The sequence below is a fragment of the Ictidomys tridecemlineatus genome, chromosome 6 (assembly GCF_052094955.1).
Source record: "Ictidomys tridecemlineatus isolate mIctTri1 chromosome 6, mIctTri1.hap1, whole genome shotgun sequence".
NCBI lineage: Eukaryota > Metazoa > Chordata > Mammalia > Rodentia > Sciuridae > Ictidomys > Ictidomys tridecemlineatus.
In genome coordinates this window covers 82,857,231-82,881,709 of record NC_135482.1, presented here as the reverse complement: position 1 = coordinate 82,881,709, position 24,479 = coordinate 82,857,231, and the positions used below count along the sequence as shown (strand labels likewise).

At 41.1% G+C, this 24,479-nt stretch overlaps 1 protein-coding gene across 3 annotated transcripts in view; it reads right to left on the bottom strand.

Moving 5' to 3' along the window:
* Positions 1-2,913: 2,913 nt before the first annotated feature.
* Positions 2,914-24,479, bottom strand: part of Itpr2 (inositol 1,4,5-trisphosphate receptor type 2) — a 471,319-nt gene continuing 449,753 nt past the window's right edge. For all 3 annotated transcript variants that reach the window (XM_005328880.5, XM_040280879.2, XM_078015042.1), the window contains 2 exons: positions 6,218-6,379; positions 2,914-5,538 (listed from right to left, as the gene is read on the bottom strand). In XM_005328880.5, the coding sequence (XP_005328937.2) occupies positions 5,452-5,538; positions 6,218-6,379 (249 nt within the window). In that variant the 3' untranslated portion in view covers positions 2,914-5,451. The remainder of the gene's footprint in view (positions 5,539-6,217; positions 6,380-24,479) is intronic.

The window sequence follows — 24,479 nt, the reverse complement described above, 5'->3', positions numbered from 1 at the left end:
GCCAGCCCCACTGACTTGCTGTAACTTCGGCCCTACTGTATGATGCAGAAGCACCAGCCTTCCATGAAGCTCTTCACCATAACTGCATGATGTTAGACACGCAGTTATGGTGAAGGTCCCTAAAATGAATCTCTCAGGCAATGTTATCCAAAGTGATTTTGATTTCCTGATAAATCTCTAATTAAAAACCATACATGATAAAGCAGGGCCTAATCTTAAGGTATTGTGGTCACAGAATTTTTGAGTTAAGCTGCTGAGGGGACAGGATCACGAAGCAACACTTGACTCATGTTGAAAGAGAAGAGGAGGAGGTTATAATAAGTGATTGTCTAAAAAGGAGACAAACATAAACATACAACAAAACCAAAGGCAGGAATTAGAACTGGCGCAGCCCTAGCAGCTTTTCCCCTGTGCAAACAGAATACAGGGGATGAAGCTTTGGGAGCAAGTGCTGTGGTGACTACCCAGGGGATCCTCACCTGCATGCCCCCCCCTGTTGGGAGCGGGGGGGGGGGTCACTAGCTTGAGAGGATTTTCCACCAAGGACTAGAGATCAAAGGAAACAGGCTAATCTTGGGGGGAAATCCAAAATAAAACTGAAGAGTCAGAATTTTTATTAAAGTGAGTCCAACTGAGTTTAACAACTAATCTCTGCTCCTATAACATTTCTACCTGCCTGAAGTTCCATCTCTGTGATTCTTTGTTTGCCATGTGACTCCATGTGATGCACCAGCACGTCAGCTGTGGGGGAGGTACTGGGTTGCTAAAGCCTGGAGATTTTTGGCTTGGGGTTGTTCTCTGAAGACCAGGCCTCCTGAGACTTCCTCAAAACACCCTGGCTGACCAAAGGCAGGGTGACTTGTGGACTTCTTTCACACTGCACTCCACATGCACACTCCTGCCCTTGGTGCCAATCACTCTCACTGGAAGAGGAACTCTGTCCCATTTCCCTCCCCCAATCATTCCTCTGATTCCAAACAAAACAAATCAGTTCTTGCCACACTGCTTCAAAGAAGTGTGGTGTCCTGGAAAATACCCATATGAGCAAAGAAATCTATTCATAGATTGCATGTGATTCATGCCACTCAGGTTGACTTTGGCTGCGTTATGCTTAGTTCTCTTCTGAGGGAAACCGTCATTGGAAGCAGTAGGAAATCTGAGAAGATCAAGTGGCCTGTGCCCACTGAGCTCACACAGGGCATCAGACACAATATAGACACACCAGTATGTGTTGGTAAATTGAGGACTTGGCCAGCTCCCAACAAACCCTGAGTATGTGGGTCCATCTGGATCATTTCATCAGTGTGACTGGAATCATAGCTTTTGGTCCCTCATGTCTTGCTATGTGAAATAGCAATGATAAAGCCTTTTTACACCAATGGAGACATTTTGAAACATGGCAAGAAGTGAATAAAGCACTGAAAGTATCACACACACAAAAAAATATACAAATCCAATTTTATTAATATTAACTTATAAATTATCTGGCCTTGACATATTATATTAGAATCATGTTTTTTTTTTGTTTTTTTTTTTAGGCAAATATAGTAATCCTCTACTGCAGGGGGATAAAAAGTCTACTTGGTGATATGAGAAGTACTGGCATGATAATTTCATAAATTATTCAAGTCTGTGGAAACATTCCAGTTCAGAGATGGCAACCCAGATTTGCTTTCAGATTTCTCAATTTTCACATGTGTTTTTTTAGCTCCCTGCTTGATTCTGGTACTGTGTGTTTTCTTTTACTAAACACGATAGCTTTATCAATAATTATTCAGAGACAGCAGCAAATGAGTGACTAGAAGGCTTCAATAGGCCTGAGGCATTTTCTAAAAACTGGAATTGGTTGTCAAATTTTGAAGATGGAGCGCTTCGCACGGCCTCCCCACTCCCTAAATATGGCGCTCACTTAGTGGTTTCCCACACTGTAGAGACTTGCTGGCTCCCGCAGGCCTCTGTGGCTGTTTAAGATGCCTGCTCCCTCTGTAGTGCATCCTGTCGGGTGTCTCAGCATTGTGGAACGGGTCTCTATTTCAGAATATGTTGATGTGTTGTTCAGTGTGGCTTTAAAGCAGCTCTAGGGAATATTCCAACTTACAGTTGCTCTTCCACCAAGCACTGTTCTCTTCATGTTTAAAGGCTTATCTCTTGAGCCTACAATCTGTTACATTATTGTGCGTATGCAATGTTTACTTACTTATGTCCAATTTACCAGGTCCCTGGAGGGCAAGCCCTTTCCTTCCTATTATCTAAGGTTAGTCCTCCTTTTCCCTATGAATAGTATACAGGGAAACAGAAGTTGCCATTTTAGCTTTCCCTCACCAATTCCTGAGATTCCTGCTTGTTCTCAGTCCTGGAGGAAAAAGGGTGTGGGCCACACTGCACTACTGCTTATAATAGGATAGCTAGAAGCTAAAAGGACAGCCAAAGCGCTGAGCCATGAGCTGCAGATATGGGAACAAGCACACAATTACTTCTGACTTGAATGAATTCTCTTCCTGAGACTATTAACAATCTACTAGAAACTAAGTTCTCTTTAGTTAGACCTCTAAGTTGAACTTTTTAATGACAGAAAAATATGATAAATTATTTTCATGTATACAGTTTATTTTATTAATATTATAGTCCTAGATGATATAACATCTCTAATCCCTAAAAAGATATTTTAATTTAGAAGACATACTCTTGAGTCTCAGAATGTAGCACACAGTGAAACAAAACCCTTTTGAAATTAAAAATGTTATTCAGCAGAAACTGAGACTTTTAAACCCATATGGATTTCAATACCAAATATTAAAAATCAAAGCAAAGATGATTGCATTTATTTTAATATCACTATATGAGCATGTTGATGATACTCACCTGACCAAATGTTGTAGCTGCATTAAAAAAACGTATGCATAACCAAAAAAGTCCTACAAGTTGTCATTTCTTTATTATTATCTTTCTTGTTCATGAATTTAATGTCCTGGAAAGTGCCTTTTCGGTTTGCTGTTCTTATTTTGCTTTATAACCCCAAAACATTTAGGTATTAAAAATACAACTGAGAAATTTTAAGATCTGGATGAAATGACAGTCTGTACTCACTTTGTTTTTTTTCCCATGAGAGAAAATATGCCATGAAACAATGAGCTGCCCACACAATTGCTGGAGATGTTCGCTCATTTCCCAATAGTAGTTACGGGACCAATAGCTTTTTCACTCTAGAATGGACAATTGCCGTGTCAGGAAAGACCAGATAGTTTGCCATCTAAAACACAGATTGCTCACGTCTGTACCAATTAATTGATTCTCTTGACTTTCAGTTCAGACATCAGAAATATTTTATGCTGAAGCAGAGATAGCTTCCTATATTAGAATATGTTCAATATTTGCCTTTGCCCTCTTCTTTTCCTTCCCCACAAAACTCTGCCCAATTCCAGTTTAAAAGTACACTTTTTACTAAATACTGATAATGATAATGATGGTGGATTTTTCAAATGACTATTTTAGTCTAATTTTGATGAAGCCATTTTAAAAAAACAAATATATTATATAGTGTTTTTAAAAAATTAATCATTGATGGACCTTTATTTTATCTTATTTATATGTTGTGCTGAGACTCAAACCCAGTGCCTTACACATGCTAGGCAAATGCTCTACCACTGAGCCACAACCCCAGCCCCTGGTACTAAGTTTGAATAAAGAATTCAGGTTAACTGAATAACAGCTGGATTTCTTCTCCCTTTAGTGAATGCCCGCTAGGTTCAAAGGTTGTTCTGTACACTGATATATCACAATTTCTTTGCATCTTTTGGTCATGAATGTCAGGGTCCTTTAGCTCCTGGCCAGGAAAAATACTATCATATCAGAGTGAGGAGTGCTTAGTTTGGGGTGGTCTGGGGGTGGGAAGTGGTGCCAGTTGATTTGGTTCAAAAATTTGTTCCTCTGGGCTCCAACAGCTGTATTCCAAGTCTACGTTTTAACAGTGTGTGGAAGAAAGATTGGTTCTGGTTTCCTTTGTGTTCTATACAGACCATGCTTTGAGATTTTTAGGAGTCAACAGTTAAAACTATGTGAGAAAAAAATCTCAAAACTTTAAAAATATCATAGCAACCTCTCTTTGGCTCTTCAACCTTGGTGGTAATAATCAAAAGTTTAAAGGCTCTAGAGGCCAGAGGGCCCATTTGCAAAGCCTCTCTCAGAGTCTAGAGTCAGGAGCCTTCAATGCCATGCCACATAGCAATTCTCCTAATATTTTCATTATCTGTACTTTGCTTTAATGTTCCAAATGTATAGTCTCTAAAAGTAATCTGACCATGCCAGGTTATTTTCTCCTTCAACAAACTCTGATTGCATGATTTAATATAAAAACAATTTGGGGAAGAGATTATTATCTTTATACACTTTGAAAAGCCCTTACTGTTCACAGTTTTAAACATGCAATTGAAATGCTGTATTTTCTTGAGAATTTAATCAATTTCTTGGATTCTCCCCTCTAACTGCAGGAACAGGATAAACAGAAACACTCAGTTCTTGGAGCACAACAAACACAAATCAAATTGCTTTCACTCCATGTTTATAAAAGTCAAGGCCACCATCAGAAGTTTTTCACTATTTCCTATCACCTTTAAATATTTTCACTTATTAAAAGCAGTATATTTTAATAGTATATGCATATGTTCTAAAAAAAAATTCTTCCCTGGGGCTTGCTGTCAGGCTTTTCTTCCCCAAGCCTTTTGCAATCTTAGCCTATTCTGACTTAAAATGTGTTCCTAACAAGTTATATGAAAGCCACCTTTTGGGATGCACATCGACAGAGCCCATCTGAAGCCTGGAGAAAGCAATCGAATCCAGCTATGTGGCCAGCAGGCGGGCATCTGCTCCAAAGCACACGCTCCTGAGCTGCACATCCACTGGGTTTCATGTAATAAAGAAACTGCCCAGCGACAGCTACGGTTTGGAAGTATCCCCATGCTCCTTTCCAATTCTCATTTTTAATCTTTTCAGCTATTTTCTTTAGTACAATTAGCCACCAAAGTATGACTTCCTGTATCATTGACCTATGTGCCACAGTTAGAAGAAATAAATTCCAACCAGCCCTGAGGAAGGCTAGAGTCAGCACTGAAGGAAAAACTGAGCCTCATCAATTTATCAGAAGGTGGTTCTCACTGCCCGGTGTTACTTCCCACTCTGCCTCTCCCTACCCTCTCTAGCCCCTGTGACCAAGTTCATGTTGCTTTGAGGATGTGTGATGTGTGCTTTCGAGTTGCTGCTTTTGAGCTTGGGTCTTCTCAGCCATGAAAACACAGTTACAAATTGTTCTGGGAGCTAAACCACTCAACATCTTGGCACTTGGTTGTTTTTAACTTTTCAACAATAGGCACTGTTCACTCCCCTCCATCTCAGTCCTTTATTCAGTGAGCAGGCAGGACACTGATGAAAGGCTAGTCACGGCTTCCCCCCATGGTATCAGTGTGGTGGCATGTGATGATTCACATGGGGTGTGTTTGATCCGAGGAAGCCCAGCCTCTGCTTATTCTTCCTTTGTTCTGTCATCTGGGGAGAGAGAGAGAGAGAGACTGTTCAGCTGATTTCCACTCTTTCCCAGTGCTGGTGGGCACAGACGTTCTCTATCAATATTTCCCAAGTACCTACGATCTGGCATCTTATAGAATATATTTATCAAAAAAAAGGGAAATAAAAAATGTGAATTTCCATAAAGAGAGAAAAAGAGCAAACCCCTCTCTGTGGTTAGGAAACAGGAACCATGGTTAATTTTTAAGACAGACCCCTTGATTTTCACTCATTTATCACTGTCACCACAATCATTTTAATAGTTAGCCGGGCTACTATTGATAACCACGAATGCTAACGATGTTGTATGATAAAGGGGCAGATTGTCGTAGTTACTAATAAATGATTTGCTATTCTGATGAGTATAATAATTGTAAACGTGGCAGAAAATATGCTCTTCTATCAAAAAGTGCAGAAGTGTCCTTGTATGTTGGTATTTGCTCCTTTCCCCCCTTCATAGAAGAAGAAACATCACACACAGTGACTAAGTGGAAGACCCTGTTTGCCGAGATATGGTTCTATAGCAAGACATGGGGTTTCTTTACTGGAGTTCACAATCCTCTGAAGGACAGCCTAGCTCCCAGGAGTCTCTCTGGGTCTCCCCAGCTTCAAAGTGGTGAATGGCTCCGGCCCCCAGTGCCACCTCCAGGAGCATACATACCTGCTCCTTGAGTTCCGCCAGCTGACCTGACAGCTGTTTGACCAGACTCATGGTTGATTCCAACTTTTCCTGCAGGTTCCGAATCTCATTTTGCTCACTGTCACCTTCGTTGCTAACGAGGGACATGGCTCGCATCCGAGGAAACCAGTCCAAGTTCTTCTCCTAAAAGCAAAGTAAATGTGCAGGAACAAAGGAATGAGTATGGAAGGGAGCCTGGAGTCCCATAAAGAATGTTTATAGGTGTTCATTATTATTAATGAACCAAGTTAAACCAAGGTCTCTTAGCATTCACACCAAAAGGCATCCTCTAGCCAGGGTCGGGGAGGGGATGAGGGCGGAAACGAAGTGGGGGTCAGCCATTGCTCTTCATGAACTGGGGGAAGATCTTCAATATTGAAACAAGCTTGCTAAGGGCTTCCAGAGAGATTCCAGAAGAAGCACTTAGGAGAGCACCATGCACCCTGCAGGCATGCAGTGAATCTTCCTGAGTGAGGGTCATGATGAGGTGGGGTCTGGAAACTGGGGAGAGGACGTGTATTATGTGTGGGTACAGCAGAGTCATGAGCTGTTTCTCTTTCCCCCAGCACAGGGGAGGAAAGGGTGGTAGAACAAGAGGGTGGTGAAAAGATAGTTTCAGTTCTAGCTGCCCACGCTTGTTTCCTTCCCACTTCCCCCGTTGAGGCTCCTCACCAGCTCTTTGGCCTCTAAGCTCCACTTAGGAAAGAGAGGAGTAGGAGGGCATGGCCCAGGGTTTCTCTGTCTGCTCCCTTTGGAAACACTCTATTATGGTGGTTTTAGACTTAAGACTTCTCCAGACAGCAATAGATGGCACCACTTCTGCATTTCTAGGGTGTGTCTTGTGGTGGTGGTGGGAGGATATTAGGAGGAGGACTCTACTTTCCACTATGATAGACACCCAGCTGTCTAAAAAATTGAATTGCCTAACAACATGGAATCACTGCGAATTACTTAGATTACATTTTCCAATCTTCAAAAGAACTCTACAAAGTAAACCATATTGTCCCCTATTTTACAGGTAAGGAAACAAGAGGATCCAACATGACAATTACCCCTGTCACAAGCTAGTGAATGGCAGGGGAGAAATGGGATTTGAGCCATTGATTGGGTATGCCAATATATCTCTACCTACCCATCTATTTCTCTAAGTCACCTTCTCCCAATATCCCCAGAAGTTGGCTTTTTTGCTTAAGATTCTTTCTTCTCCAGAAATGTCCACTGAAGTGGTTGTGGAAACCTCTGTCTAGAGGATCCTAAGCAGGAGGGTCATTGAGCAAGCACCTTCCCTAAGGTGGAAAGACTGTACTGTGCTGTGGTCTCCACATCTTACCTGGCCCTTGAATTGATTTTTTTGTTGTTGTTGCTGGTTGGGGAACAAGTTCTCTTTAGTTCCCTATTGCCAAGGGCAGTGAAAGGGGCTAATAAAGGATTAAAGATAAAACACATTGAAGAGTTTTAAACTCCATTTAAACAGCTGTAGTTAATTAGCATTTCAAAGGAGAACAGTCACTTCCTCTGAAGTGCAGTGTGACAGATTCATTCATTTAATCAATCCTTCAACTTCTATTGTCAGGTAGCAGGGATGAAAGTCAGATCAGACTGTGTGTGTGTGTGTGTGTGTGTGTGTGTGTATGTGTGCGTGCTCTCAAGGGGCTTATGGAATAGGTTGGAAGAGTGGACCGCATACCCTGTCTGTCAAAATCCCCTGGGGTTGCTTGTTAAAATTGAGATCCCCACCCCATCACCTCTTACCAAATCAGAACCTCAGGGGATGTGCGTGATTCTTATTCTGATGTCATTACTGTGTAAGAACTCTGGTCTTCAGAGACAGAAAAGATAAATGAGGATTGCTGGGACAGTGGCAGGACAGGGAGATGGCGTGAACAGGAAAAATCTATAATAGCAGTTTGGAAAAAACAGCAGAGGAAACCAAATCAGGACCCATTAAATGCTTGCAGAGTGGTGTACACGGTCCAGCCAGGTGGGAAACCAGGCCTTGAAATGACTGCAGCAAAGACCCTTGTTCACAAACAATCTAGGTAAATGTGCAGATAGTCAGAAAGCCAGACTGACACAGAATCTTGTGTCTCCCTGGGATGGGCATGAGGAAGACACAGGTGTAGCGAAGTAGGAATGTCGGCAAAGAGATAGTTAGGCTTAGGAATATTAAGGTGTGGACTGGCAGGAAAGATGGAGAGGAAGAAACCTGTGCTAGCTCCTGTGGTCATTTGTTCCTTCTAACAATGCAATGACATGCGTTCTATTATCTCTCTAGTGTCTATATTGTCTACAATGCTACTAGTTATCTAAATTTTACAAATGAAGAAACTGAGTCTAGGAGGGGCACAGCGGGGATCCCAGCTCAGATCTGTTCATTCTGTTTTGTTGGTCGGACACAAGACAATGCACAGAAAATGAAATAAATATAAGATTTTGAAGGTAGGACAACTTTGAGATATGAAAACTCTGGGGTGAGAATGCCTTAAATCTGCTGAAGGTGGGTACTGCCTAAATTGGGGTATCAGTGTTGGGGGGCACAGAGTCTTAACTGAGGAAGATGAAAAATTCCAGGTTATGGAAGCTGGGTGATGATAGTACTCTAGTGTGAATGCACTCAACACCATAAAGCTATTTTTAAAATGGCCCACATGACAAATTTTATATTATGTATATTTTACCACAACTAAAAAAAAAATCATAGAATTTGCAGAGGCTAATTTTTTTTTTGGATGAAATGTGCACAGAGCCCAGGAAGTCGTCCTGAAGATCAGTACCTGGGTAGATGAGGAAGCTGTGGGCCAGCCAGGGCCAATGTTTGTAATGAACGCACAAAAGTGACCCAATGTGCTAGAGGACATTGAGATTTTAAAAATGCCCTTTAATGGTGGTTGAAGGTGTCAAGATTTCTTGATGTCAGGGAGCCCAGAATTTGTGAACCTTCTTCTAGGGCCCTTAGGACTGAGTGGTTGGGGAAATAGGCAGCTGCCTCCAGAGGGCTAAAAGGGAGGCTCCTCCTGCGACAAAGAGGCAGCATTGTGGAAGGGAAGAATGGTCCATGAGGACAGGGGCCAGAGGGGCTCTTGGAGCAGAGGTTTTGGGAGCATCAAATGAGCCGAAATGTAAATATAATGTTTAATTAACATTTTTTCACTATCAAACAAAATTTTATGGTTCTTAAGATTTGAGAGACTGAAGTTAAATGAAACAATTTAATATTTTTTTTGTCCTTTTTCAATAAAATGATCTTTCAAAAATCAGTTTCACATCTTATTTTTCTTCAAAACTAATGCAGAAAATATATTCTTTTTACCAAGTTTAACTCAAATACAGCAGTGTTCTTAGACTAAAATGTGCTGTTTATATATGATTATGTATAGTCATATAGTCAGATCAGTTTGTCCTATTATCATTTTTATTACTTTTGTAATACAATAGTCAGATCAGTTTGTCCTATTAACATTTGTATTACTTTTGAGTTATGTATATAACTCAAAAGTAAATCCCAATTAAGCACCCAGAATTTCCTCTCTCTGCTCTGCTACTTTGCATGGAGGTCTCATCCTGAGCAAGGTGGAGAGAAAGGTGAGCTGTGGACCTCAGCCTAAGCCAGAACCACGGGACCCACACACAGAACAGTAACTAGCTGACAGGACACCACTCCCTCAGCAGGTCCACGTGTAACATGCTCAATGTCTAACAAAGCCGTTGGATTTGATTTACTATTCCTCAGTTTACTTCTCTATGCTATGTACATCTTGTGATCATATGAGCACATGATTATTAGATTCCCATGTTGACTCTGCTTAGTCAATATGAAATCATTTCCTTATTTCACCAGGAATGAAAATATTTGACCACAGGGTAGCACAGAGTCAGGGAAGTGGTGGATTAACTGTTAGAATCTGAGGCTACAATGTAAGATCCTAACAATTTGGTGAGTGAAAATTCAGACCTTCTAGAGATTTCAAAAATGCAAAGCTCAGAGATGGAACTAGGCATATCTCTGAGATGTCACAGGCCAACCACAACCCTCTTGCTGTCTCCAAATTCTAATGATAGTGTACCTTTCTGGATGATTGAAAGACCAAATGGTAGAGATACATAAATCTTTCAAATTAGTCCTTTCAACAATAGTCAGATCAGTTTGTCCTATTAACATTTGTAGTTATGCAATAAAAATGATTAAGTTGTTAGTGCCAATCAAAATTATCTGTGCTGTTTTCATATTTGGTTCTCAAATATGGTATTTCATTTGTGGGAAAGAGGCAATGCAGTACAATGCACAGAGCACAGATTTAGGAGTCAGGACACCTGGGTTCTGACTTTATTAGCCCCCAACTAGCAATGTGACATAGAGGGGGAAGGTCTGAGTGCTGAGTCCCGGTTTCCTCATCTGTAAAGCTAGAATGTTATCCTAGGTGGTGTCTATGTCTTTTCTGGCTCATCATTATGTCAGTTATGAATACAAGGAAAGTTTAAAAGCCAAACTGCTGAGAGAAACTTCCATCTTGCCAAGTGAGCAAATAGAAAGAGGGCTTTAGGATAGAGGCAACCTTGAAACCACATAGCCACTGTGAATGTCCAGCGCCTTGTGAATGCCCAGCCAATAGTCTAGAAAGTTTGGTTTCCTTGAGGTCTCACAGTACAATAGTGGCAGATGTCCCTGCTCTCGTTCCACTTCAGGACAAGTTCTGCCACATTACATAATGGAATAGGTCTTACACAACCCGTCCCTCTTGGTATCTAATTGACCACAGGCTCAAGAAAACACAAAGAGCATAATCACCTTCCTCTACATCAGAATGAGATGAAGGAGTAAATGAGATTGATTTGGGGAGACCAGACATTGGAGAAACTGACTTGTATCTTTTTAGCTCTATTAGCTACACATTAATAGATTCCTGTAGGTAAGTTAAAGAGAAAGCAAGTAGTCTCCATCCCACACCACAGTAACCAATCTCCAAGGCACTGTAGCCATGCTATGACTAATACCCACAATTCCTTAAAGTAGGGGCTGTTACCATCCTGCTTTACAGAATGACACCGAGGCAAGAGGAGGATTATTACTTGCCCAATGTCTCCAGGTGATGTAAGTGGCTAAGCCTGGCTTTGACCTCCACCCTGTAAGACTGGAAATCTTGTGGTCCTTTGACTGCATTAGACTACTCTCTGTCTAATGGTGACGTCAGGTTTAGTTCTGAATTTGCTGAAGCAAACAAACACCAGGAAACCTCCAAACAGAAACTACTATATCTTATACCTTCTTGAATACTTTTTCTGGGATATGCTAAAAAGATGCTAAAAGCTTATTTATTGAAAATCAGAAACACAAACCACTGAAGCATTGCATCACAGATGCATGTGTGGGTACCGATGGGAACATGTCAATGCTCGACATTCACTAAGATTTTGCAGAGTGTTCACAAATATGGCTGACAAGAGGTCACGCATTGAGTGTGCCATGTCTTGCCACGGAATATCAATAAACCATTTAATATACACTTTCACCTCTGCTTCCAGACTTTATTGCTATGCTTAGATTTGCTGCCACAAGATCATTTCCTAGGGTCTTTCTTGGTTACCATCCTCTCCTCAGTTTTCTGTTTATATTGCATTTTCCATTCTAAAACTCATTTGCAAAGCCTCCTGGGCTGAAGAGCATAACCATTTCCCCAAAGCCTCAGCATGACCTACTGCATTTTTCTCTTTGCACTTCTGGTCTGGAGATGTCAGCAGAAATGGCTCTCAAAAGTAACAACAGCCATGCAACTACTACCTCCTTACTGGAAGGTCCCTGAGGGAAAGACACTGTTCCTGCTTTCCTGGAACTTCAGACATAGGAAAATAGGTTGGAACAATCTTTCTTTTGAAGTTGGAGTGACCGTTTCAGTTACAGGGAGTGCCTCATGTGCCTGGTTCCAGTCACTGCTCAATTTCACAAAAGGCCTGGTGGGCTTCTCACCTTTGTGAAAACAGGGTGGCCTTGAGGGCAGATTAGGCATTATCTTGAAAAACTAAGGGACACCCACAACATAGTGTCTGGTTTCCTATCCAGTTCCTAGTGAATGCCCCACCTACAGACAAGAAATGCTGCCTTAGGGAAGCCCCCCCCTGCACCCCCCCCAAAAAAGCTACCTCTCTTCAAGGTTCAGACACAAGCCCCATAGTTCATAGGGAAGAATGGGCTGGAAAAATATATCCTTTCTTGACAAAAGTTAGGGACTTCAGGTGAGAGGATAAGGATCCAGCTATATTCCTTGAAATTAAAACAACATTCCTGGATTGACAGATAAATGAAACCATTGGTAATTTATTCTAAAAAGAGGTAGGGGAAAACGACCAATTTTGTTCTAGAAAAACAACACATTAAGGACTAGCAGATTCATTTCCCATGCATTTTATTTCCTGATTTTCTTCTGCATCTTCCTTAATCTCCCTGCATCATTTTTTTTCATTTTTTTCCTGCAATGGGGAGGGCCCTGCAAATTCAGATTAGCAAATTTATGAGTACTGAGAAAGTTGGGGATGGTAAATTATCCAAAACAAACCTGTATTGGAAGCAATAATTCCCTCTGGAGTGTTAGCATGACACCCTGACATATTTTAAAAATTTGAATGTTCATGTTATGTACATGTACAAATGAGGCATAATGAATTCCACTATTATGCATCATTATAACGCACCACTAAAAGTCAGTGTTCAAATAGCATGTTTATATTATGTACATGAAGTGTTTTGGACCTCATAAAGTGCTGCACAGATAGAAAGTATCCTTGGACAGTTGGAGCAATGTGCATAGCAGCTGGGACCCTTGCCTGCGGGCAACACATGGCCCCTAACAAATGCTAGTGTCACTGCTGGATCTGGCCTGTTCCCTTTTCCATGGTACCACCTCCAGTGTGGTAAGGGGAATGCAGCCCTGAGAGCCCCGCAGGGCAAGGCCTATTTCATCTAGTCACCACTTCCAAAACAGAGGGAAAAACATGTCTAGTCAAAGTATCAATGGAGGAGAGTTCTGGGATGAAAACAACCTAACAGGACTATTGATCTCAGCAGGGCCCAGGTTTAGAATCAGAGAGTTGCCATTGAAGGGCCTGGGAGATAGCCCATTCTCCAGCCTCCTTGCTTTGTACCCTGAGCAGCCCTGGTGGCAGGCAGACAGTTCCAAGCACAGGGCTCACAGGAAGACCAGGAGGAGGTAGAAGTATGAAGTCCTTTCTCTCTCAGCTGGCCTCCTGACTTTAGGGAGACTGAACACAGATAGCAATGACCCATGGGTGTCTATAGGAGGAATCATTCACATCTGCTCATGGTGGGTCCTATATGCTCCCAGCTGACAGTGATCTGAGGGGCAGAGCCACTGACAGGAGGGCTGGGAAGATCTAAGAAGGTAGCACAGAGTGGCTGGGAAGCACAGCCCTCTTGTCCGTAAATTTAGAAGGATTGCCTGGGAGCCAGCATGAAGAAGGCTCTCAGAGGCTCTGGGTGGACACTGAACCCGACCTTGAGCTGTGATCAGTGTGAGGTCTGCTCAGGGAGAGGCCTGTGGAGCTCACAAACCCAGAGCTGCTGCAAGCCATTGGCCAGCTGATTTCTAGAATCCCAGGCAGTATCAGACTTGGACTGGGATCCAATTAGTCAAAGGTCCAGGAATCTGGGGAAGCATATGACGATACAGAGACTTGTCCACCAGCTCCCTGTGAATGGCCCAGGAACTGAAGTCCCCACTGCTCTTTTTCCTTCCGATGTGTTAAATGGGAAACATTTTGATTACAAAGGAAAAAAATAAGTAAATCAGAGAAGACTATCAGGGATAACAGACAGCTCCAAGGTTCTGCTGATGGACTTCCTAGAGCTAGTCCAGGCAAGACTCTGCTACATGTTTTTTTTTTTTCTTCCCCCTATTAATTCTATTTGTGTGTGTGTGGAAGGTGGGTACTGGGGATTGAACCAGGGGTGCTCTACCATTGAAGTATATCCCCAGGCCTTTTTATTATTATTATTATTTTTGTGACAGAGTCTCACTAATTTGTCCAGGCTGCCTTGGAACTTGTGATCCTCCTGCTTCAGCCTCCTAACTTCCCTTGGCTCTAATCAATTCTTCAACCCTTTGATTCTATAGTTTTCTTTGGGGTATTTTTTTCTTACCTTATTACTTATTAATTTCCATACTTTAACCCCTCTGATTACTATCACTTGGATTCTTTATAAAAAGAACACACATATGTATTTTCTTCTACAAATAATTTGAAGTAGGAACATTCATGAGTCTCATTATATAGAAGAAAGCTGGAGAATTCTTCATAGTGAGTTGGGGGCAAAGCACACTGAACAGAGTTGAACACTCAAGTGGGCATTTGTTCAACTCTTGGCTGCCCAGGATCTGGAGACCCTCCCTGTGTGAGAAAACAGCCAGAGTGGGGTCTTGGTGGAAGGTGGGGTCTAGCCTTGCACCTCAGACACAGGAAGGGCTCCCCATGGCAGCTGGAGCCGAGTCCTAGGAGTTAGGAGTGGCCCATTAGATGTTCCTGCCTCAGAAATGGATGTTGAATAAGTGATGCCAAGAAGCAGGGGTGGTACAGGATTCCTTCCATTCACACTGGCTGGGGTGACACCAGGCATGCCAGGACCAACTTCCAGCCTGCAACCACAGTGATAACTAATTCCTTCTCCAGCCAGACTGTCCCCAGCTGGACTTTCCAAACAGCACATTTTTCATGATTCCTGTCCATACTGAACCTGATTCTTTCGTCTTAACACTGTACAGTTTTTCCACAACTTTTTTTCTCTCTAAAGAGCACCAGTCCATTGCTATCATTGAAAATAAGGAAACCCAACTGAAACACAGCAAGGGAATGACAAGGTCAAGTCCTAATTTAACACAGCCAATTTCATCCAGAATAAAAATAATAAAACATTACACTAGAATGGCTGAGCCATACATTTAATTAACTCTTATTTAATAATTATAATTAATAATATATAATTATGCAATGATCCTATTATTAATTAATTGGATCATCAATTACACAGAAAAGAACATTGTGGACTCTTGAGTTTATATGCCCCTGTGAGGACAGGATCTTTCTCTGATTTATTCTTGCATCTTTCATTTTATAGAACATGATGGACACTGAACATGTATTTGTTAATAAAATGGATGAATGATTAGGTGTTGCTGCATTCGGTATAAATGCATGGTAGGGAAGCATAGTAAAGTAAAATTTCTGTATGGCATATTATTCTTTCTTCTTGACCAATCTAAAACAAAATGCTTTCCTTCTCCCCTTCAACATATACTTAATTATCATCTGATAGATGTACTCTTCTAGGTGGCTAAGGCAATGGGCAGCTCCAAAAGAGTCTATAATTTTGTGGTGTTCGTATTTTAATGGCAGGGGAAAATGAAGGGTGTGGAAATGATAATAAAATGAACAAAAATAAAATGATTTCAGCTGGGTGTGGTGGCATACAACTGTTATCCCAGCAGTGAGGGAGGCCGGGGCAGGATTGTGAGTTCAAAGCCAGCCTCAGTAAATGTGAGGTACTAAGCAACTCAGTGAGACCCTGTTTCTAAATAAAATACATAATAGGACTGGGGTTGTGGCTCAGTGGTCGAATGCCCCCGAGTTCAATCCCCAGTACCTGCCCAAAAAGATAGAAAAATAAAATGATTTCAGATAAAGAGAAGTACAAATGACCAAAATGGTGGTTTGAAAGACCATCTTGGGAGGAGAGGGGTTATTCTAGATTGGGCAAGCCACAAATGTTCTAGGGAAGTGATACTTGATTGACAAGAAGGAGAAGCTCTTCCCAAACTGGAGGGACACTGTTTCAGTCAAAGGCAGTAGTAAAAATAGCAATGCACAGGTCTCAGGGCAGAGTACAGTGTTGGCATTTTGAAGGAACAGAAAGAAGGCCATGGAACTAGAGAGTGGTACCAAGTGAGGAAGAAGGGATGGCTAGAGATAAGGTACCAGGAGTGAACAGGACTTAGCTATGGAGATTCCTGCAAACGGCATGATTCACAATAAGGTTTTAAACAAAGAAATGGCATATTTTTGTTTATAGCAAAAATGTATATACATACCCCCCCACATCCATCTCCATGCTCATCCATTCACAGATAGAAATAAAAAAACTGAACACCTTGGCTGTTGTGAGGAGAATGGACAACGGCCAAGACTCCTATTTAGGAATCCATGTAGGCATGGATGATGGCTTCGACAAGGGGCACAAGGAAGTGTGATCCCAATGTCAGCCCCAGGGACTCTGAAGTCCCCTTGAAGTGTTTGGAAATGCAAGCCTGCCAGACCACACCTCCTTCGGAAGGAGAAGGCTGCATTCATGAACTTAAGATACTTGGTTAACATGATTAATGTGATCAGACAGACTGCATAATTCAGTCGCTAAGATGGATTATTGGGCCAGAACCATATGACTGTTTTCCCAGAGTAGAGAAGAGGATTGTGCCATTTGCGAAAGCCAATTGTGTACATCTCTTCCCAACTCTGCATTCCTCGATGCCTTGCTGGTACCTTGACACCAGCCATAGTGGGAGTATTTACACAAGGGAAATAGACCAATGTCATACTCAGGGTTGTCCAGACTCTACCAGGACTAGCACACCATGAATAATACCTCTTATTAATAGACAGGGAGAAAGCCATAAAGACTGTTTAGATTAAATCACTGACCCAAACCATACTTCAGAAGATCATAGCAGGACCAGGTCAGCAGAGGTCTCCTAATACACCAGACACCTGATCTTAAAAGTCTCTCAACCTTCCCCTATATTACCATCTGAATTTTTAGTTTGTTGGATTCACAGTTGAATAATATCTTTCTGAGTCATTCAGTCATTTGAATTTATATAAGTGCTTTGGGTATCATGGTCCTCATTATGACAATAAAGAGCCTGTTTATATCAAGATCATTTTGCTTTTCAAAATCTCCCAAAGTCAACAGAAGGGACAGTTATGTTTTAGATACCTATTTAGAAAGTGCTGGATGGCCAGTGATGGCCCCAGACTCAGGGTGGCTGAAAGACAAAGCAGATCTGAATCTTTTGGTTAGGCTCTTACAGAGGGGTCTGCCCAAACTGTACAGGAGAGTGTGTCTGGATCCATCAGCTTGTCTTCTAAAGACAACTGGGAGGGAGGACTTTGCAATTACAAACCATGCTGAGGTGCAAAGGACAAAACCATTTTTGTGTTTTGATCATAAACAATAATAACTTGGCTCAGTAATTGTGTCAGTTAATCTACAATTTGATTGACTTCTTCATCAAGTATAAATCAAAACTGCTTTTCTGTAAGTCCTGATTCTTTGACAAGATTCCTCAAGTATAATCATTATATTTATCTCCACAGTATATGATTTATTAGGAGGAGAATTAAGAAAAATATATCTATATGCAAAACTCTAGGAAAATGAGATACTATATATACAATGTCTATATAGAAAATATTACACCTAAGAACTTTGAGAAAAAAAGCCATTTCTAGAAATCTTTTAATTCCAGAGCTAAATGCCACAACAAAAATGGAATTAAAATCTGTTTTAGTTAATGCATCTGTTAATCTTTGAACATCAATGTATATTTCTACATTTATCTCATACAGAGAAATGGATAAATCTGCTTAAAGGCAACTGAAATTCCTCTTTTGTAAAAATTAAGAATGTCACTTTATCCCTTGAGAACTAGTCAATGAATAATCACCAAACCTTAAAATCACATGAAATAGCTGTAAGAAGAATTGCCACATGATGATCATCATAGAGCATTGACCAGCTGCCATCTGATTATACTGTGTTTGCAGCCGACCAGCTAGCATACAATAATAAATAATAAAATAATAAATGGGATTTTAATTTTATCTAGTATTTATTTAACACAATGCTGGAATTGAACCCAGGGCATTGTATATGTATATATACTCTACCACTGAGCTACAACTCCAGCTTCTATTTGTTTTATTTGAGCTGCTCAGTCCATCCTTAAGTCTTTCCCCTTATCTTCAAAATACTGCCTAAGAAGAGTTGCTGGTTCTCAAAAGTGTGTTTCCCAGACCAGGTGCATCAGCATCACCTGAGAAATGGTTAGAAATGCAAAATCTTAGACCTCACCCCAAATCTACAGAATCATAAATCCAGTCCACCTCCAGGTGATTGTGATGCATGCTCAGGGTTGAGAAAAACCTTGGTAGATAACTCAGGATCAACATCATATCTGTTGGATGAACCACAAAATAATTCTTAACTATACTTACATGTTACATGTTGATAAGGTAATCATACAATTTATTGAATAAACTGACAAGCATTTTAACACAAGAAGAGTGTTTTTAATAAAAATGCAGTGTCAGGGGCATCAACTAGGAATGGTCCAGTCAAAACTATGGTTCCTCTGGATTAATGTTAAAACCTAGACTACTATTTGCAGGATATGGACCAACTGGTAATAGAATAAAATAATTCTGTAACCATATTTGGGCAACCTGCCTAGATTATAAAATCCAATTTATATGAAAAATTGGGAGAGAATGACCTTCATATTACCTACAAGGAAGCTGTAAGCAAACTGCCCACAAGCAATGGGTTTTAACACATTTCTCAAGGGAGTGGTCCATACCTACCACTTCAGTTCCATTATCACCCATTCTTTTCTTTACTCTTACAAAATAGATTCCTACCAATATTACCCTGAAATGTCTCTTTGATTCTCATGACTTTCTTTTGGAAATTTCACATCGTTTTCCTCCAATTTTCATTCCTGGCCTTAGTACTAGTCTCTCACCTGTTCCAAAAGTCCAGTGCCAAAGAGCTAGAAGATGTTCATGATTAAAACCTTGAGTGGCTCTTTCGGGGTTATCACAACAAAGGCCTAACAGTAAGTTCAAAGATGGATCAAGATGATATGTCAGATTGAACCAAAGAGAGCTTACCCACAGACAAAAATTTCCAATTAGCATCAAAGACTCAGAATTCTTCACTAGATTCTGCAAATAGGGCAAATGGGGCTTTGAAGGATGCTGAATAAAAACCTGAATTGAATCCAGACCAATATGTTCTTCTGGGATGGGCCAGTTAGTTGTGATTCAAAATGGGATTGAACTCTAAGTCAGCTTTGCAGAGGATGGTGGTGACCACTGGCTGGCTGGCTCTGGGACCTGGATTTGCTTCAGCAGTTCAAAATAATTTCTCCAAAGTCATTAATGGATTGACAGCTGGCTAGATGGGTCCACAGAGCACAGGATCCTGAACAGAGAGAGCCCAACAGCTGTAGGTGTCAACAAACAACTCTGCCAAGCAGCTGTCACATGATAAGAAGCAGTGAGGTAATTTCAAGTATGATGAACAAGAGGAACTTTGAATGATGAAGCACAGTGATGGACTTCTCAGGACACAAGTAAAATCAAAAGAAGAGTATGGTCAATTGCAATTCCAGAGGCTGGTGGTTCTCTTTGAGTAATGACCTCTGGCTGATTATGATTATAACATGCCTAGTCACAAAAGACACAAGGTTTTGATGAACAGGAATTACAACCATGAGCTTTAGCACGCTTTCCCACACAAGCAATGTGGAAAAAACCATTGATTATGCAGTAGGTGCTGCATTTCTAAGTTTTGTGCAGTTTCACAAATAAATCCCCCAACTTTATGCTGAGGCTACTCAGGGTTTATGGATTTTGCTCACTTTTCTACTTTTGAAACATTGCACTGATTATTCATTTTTATGGAATATCCATCTACTAGAAGACTTAAAAAAATTGAAACAGACACAGAAGCAATTCCTACGTGTAAAACTTGTTTTCAACACATGATGGAGCCAATTGGATGAAATAATGTAAGGTCTTGGATGACTGGTTGCTGTACACGGGTGTTCTGTGCTGACGAGCATGTGGATGCTGCCCTGAGACATAGTACTGACCAACCCTCAAGTTGCTCCCTAATCTGAAGTAGATCTGCATTGCCTCTTTAGTTGAATCGTACATATATTGAGAGTCAAAGCCACACACACACACACACACACACACACACACACACACACACACACACACACTCACACCTATAGTTTCCATAGCAGTCCAGTCAACTTCTAGACTCACATTTCTTTCTCTTCCTCCTCCTTTTCTTCCCCCAGTACGAGGATCAAATCCAAGGCCTAACACACAAGGCAAGACCTATATCACTGAGTTCCATCCTCCCTAAACTCACAGTTCTCCTTCAGTGCTCCTCCTGACCTCCTAACCTCTCCCAGGTCTACCACCCTTTATGGTTGGGGCACTCGTATAAAATTTGAATGGTCTTGGTTCCTGGTTCCTAGGAGGATGGCCTAAACCTTTGAGATTTCCTGAGTGATAGAAGTATCTTTGTCACTCATAATCACCCAGATTATACCAGAGTTTATGCTAATGAACTAACTCATGTTGGGCTCCTAGATACCTTCAGGAGGTAGATTACTAGAATGACCAAAGACAGATGATGGCAGTGTTGGGACTTTGAGCCAGTCAACTCCTGGGCTAAGAACTGAGTTCGATCATATGGCCAATGTTTCTATCAACCAAGCTATGTAAGAAAACCCTAATAAAAAATCTGGAAACTGAGGATCAGTGGAATTTTCTTTTTGATGAATAAACTAATGTGCAGACAAAGTAACATGCCCTGGTCCCTTGGGGAGAAGCTATGGAAGGTCTGTGTTCTCTCCTAGACAGCTCCCCATGGTGATCTTCCTTATTTATATTCTTTGTAATAAAATTATAATACTAAGTATAGCTTTTTAAAAAAATTCTTTTTGAGTTGCTAGCAAATTATCTAACTTAACTAGTTTGTGGAAACCCCCAAATTTATAGCAAGCCTATCAGAAGTGTTAACCTCAAGACCCTCAAAGACTAGCTGATGTCTAAAATCTTGCTGGGAATTGTGCCCCGTAACTTGTGGGGTCGGCACTAACTGTGGGTGGTTAGTGCCAAAACGGAATTGCAGTACCCCTAGTTGCGATGGAAACGGAATAGCTGGTGTTTGAAAAGTCACCACCTTGTTCACTACCTCTGGCTGTGGTCCAGCTCCTGCAGGTGGCAAGACGCAGGGTGCTCATGATAGGAATGGTAAAGAAATGGAAGGGCAGGTAGTTCAGGTTACAGGGCTAGCTGGGCATTTAATTCTGTGAACTGTTGCTTCTCTGAGACCTATAAATAGCAAGCTGTGGATTGGACTATTACAAAAGACAGCTATAGATGATAGAACATACCCAGAGAGATGCAGCTGTATGTATATTCAGGATGTGACCATGCAAGGGCAACAAGATTTATCCAGTGTGTGTCTGTTGCTAAAGAATAAAATAACTCTCTGTTTTATCCTGAGCCCTGCACAGGAAAAGGATGCTGTTGGAGTGTGATCTTACATAAGGCCACTCTTGATTCCTTACCCATTCTGCCTTAGAAGTTAGGGACAATTTGAAATCCATCAGCCTGTGGGTGTTTTGTGGATTAAACTGTTGATGCTCATATGTTCTACCCATTTCCTTGTCAGAACTGAATTTTGTGTTTTACAAATAATTGATGATGTTGGGCACTTCTCTGAAACAAAAATAAAACACTAATACATTTTTTAGAGTCAATTTTGCTAGTATAAAACTTAAATGTCTTTTTTTTCCCCAGGGGACCCTGTGTATTCCAGTCCCTGTCCCTCTGCTATCCTGCATCCTCGTCACCATCTGTTTCCCTTACTAACTCTGCCACAGGAACTGTCCCATTGGTCCCTCCTTGAGCCCAATCCATTCCTATCAAGTGTTGGCCTGTGCAAATCTCAATCTTTCTGTGGCTTCTCATTTACTTCATTGCTATTTCCTTAGATGGTATCCCTGCTAAAACACCTTTTGCTGTTCTCTACTCCTTTAACTTGCTTTTTTTTCCTCTATGTTACCTGGCATTACACCTGTATTATATAGTTATCTGTCTCTGATAAAAAGAATGCAAGTTCTAGGAGAACAGGGCTTTTTTTGGCTTGTTCCCAGAGCCTAGAACAATTTGACATGTAGTAGGTTTTCAATAAATGCTAGCTACATAAATGCAGAGGTCAACATGGAGCAAAATACTACAGGACTGCTATGTTTTCCCCACGGGTCCAGAGATGAAGAATAGCCAGGTGACAGATGAAGCAACTATGAGGTTTTGAGAAGATGTGTGCCCATGTTAACACTAACTGAGGTGAACGCCCACCCACCCACATCTCCAGATGAGAGGACACAGATGTGCATGGAACCAAGAAAAGAGGCTATAACTTACCAGGCAGTGGTTGGAGGGAGCCATCCCTATGTGAAGCCTAGCCTGATCTCTCATTAAACTTGCAATTATAGAAGCTTATTATTTAAGTTTCTTCCTCTGAAAGTGGTGATGATGATCCCTTTCTGATATGATTTCTGTCAGGGTTTCATATAATGCTATAGAGGATCAAGTGCAAAGTGTTCCCTGGCTGGGGATGAAAACTGATAGAGCACACTTTTGGTGGGAGGCAAACTTGAGAGGGGTTAGGGGGTAGGCGTGCCACGGGGGGAAAATATGGTTAGAACCAAGCATAAGGAGAGTCATCTGCAGCTGGCCCCATGGGATCATGACTTTAGCATACTTTCCAGGGACAAGAAAAAAGAAGTCACCCTGATGTGAGTGTAGACATTTCCCCAGGTCAGCTGCAATTTGGGAGTTTCTAAGGGTTTTCCTTCCACTCTGCCCACCCCACTACTTGCTCATTCTGAAGCAATGAGGCGCCTACTCATTTCATCCATATCCCCAAATACAACTTTAACCTTTATGTGCCACTTTGAAAAATGTAAATTACTTAAGTTGTCATGCTTCTGAAATCTACTATTTGAAAATCACTGACACACAAAGAGAAGAAGGCCGCCGCAGGATGGAAGGATTCCATTTTTGTCTGTTTTCTCTGCAAGGACTGTCTGTGGTCAGGCTTCCTAACCGGTGGTGCCCAAGTAGTCAGAGCTGACCTATCTGCATATGGGGACTGTTACTTTGAAAGGAAGCTTCGAGGCTTTGCTCCAGAGGATTTGCAGCCCTTCATATTTACTGAACACATGATGAATCCGTTTTTACTTCCTCCTTCATTATTTATGTTACCTGAAGGGGCTCCCAGAACCACTTCTACATATTGGGTTCACCTCTTCCCTCTCTGCTAGTCTTGCTTCCTCCTCTCTCCAAGGCTACTGATTTTGGAGGCGTGGTAATGACCTTTAGCTCTGCCTGGTCCTGAGGCCTGTGGTAATGCTATGAATCCTGTGAAGGAAGCCTTGCCCTTAGAGCCATTTTTGGCTATGCCATAACTTTGCACTTGGAAATGAGATTATGGGAGATGCCTGTACTTTCACACCACGGCTTCAATTTGCAGCTGGTGGATGCATGCCTACTCAACTTCAGACATGACAAGGCTTTTTAGTGGCCTAACAAACAAGATTTATTTGGATTTAAAATTTATCACCAAGAATGGAAAATTGATGGTCTCACCAGTGTTAGTAGCCAAGACTTCCAAGGTCCTGTTGAACTTGAATTTATCCTCAGCACTTCAGTGGACATTCTCTTATATCCCGTAAATCCCACTAGGCAGATATAAATATATTCTTTTTATTTTCATCTTATGACTGAGATTTTAAGGTAATTTGACCATATCTTTGTGTAACCATTTTAAATATTTTAAAAAGACTTTGTTATTATCATCCTGAATTTAATATTTCTTGTCATTGGGGCACTTATTACAGAATTTAAAACAATGTTACCAACAGCCTCACATTTGGTTGCTGGAAGCTGAGTTGGAAAATATGTTATATTGGAATCATATAAACATCTATTCAGCATTATTTAAAGGATCTGGTTATGATTTAATCCCTGGTGATGGTTTAGGTATCATAACATAGTAAATTTCTCCTCATTTTGTTCCCCCAGAGTACTCTTGCTCATTCCCACCTACCCCAACACCTCACAACTCATTTTTAATTTGCTAAAAAATTCAGGGAAGATTTGGAGATAAAAATACATAATGCACATTGTATTAATTGAGATTGTGCACCGTTCAGGAATAAAGGTAACCAAATTATTTTAACTTAAGATACCTTTAGGTTAGTGGAAATTATAAAAGTGAGTTTAAAAAATAGAATACTTACTATTTATTTCAACAAGTTTTTCCTTCTTTTTTCAGTGCTGAGGATTGCTAAGGATTGAACCCAGAGCCTCAGCC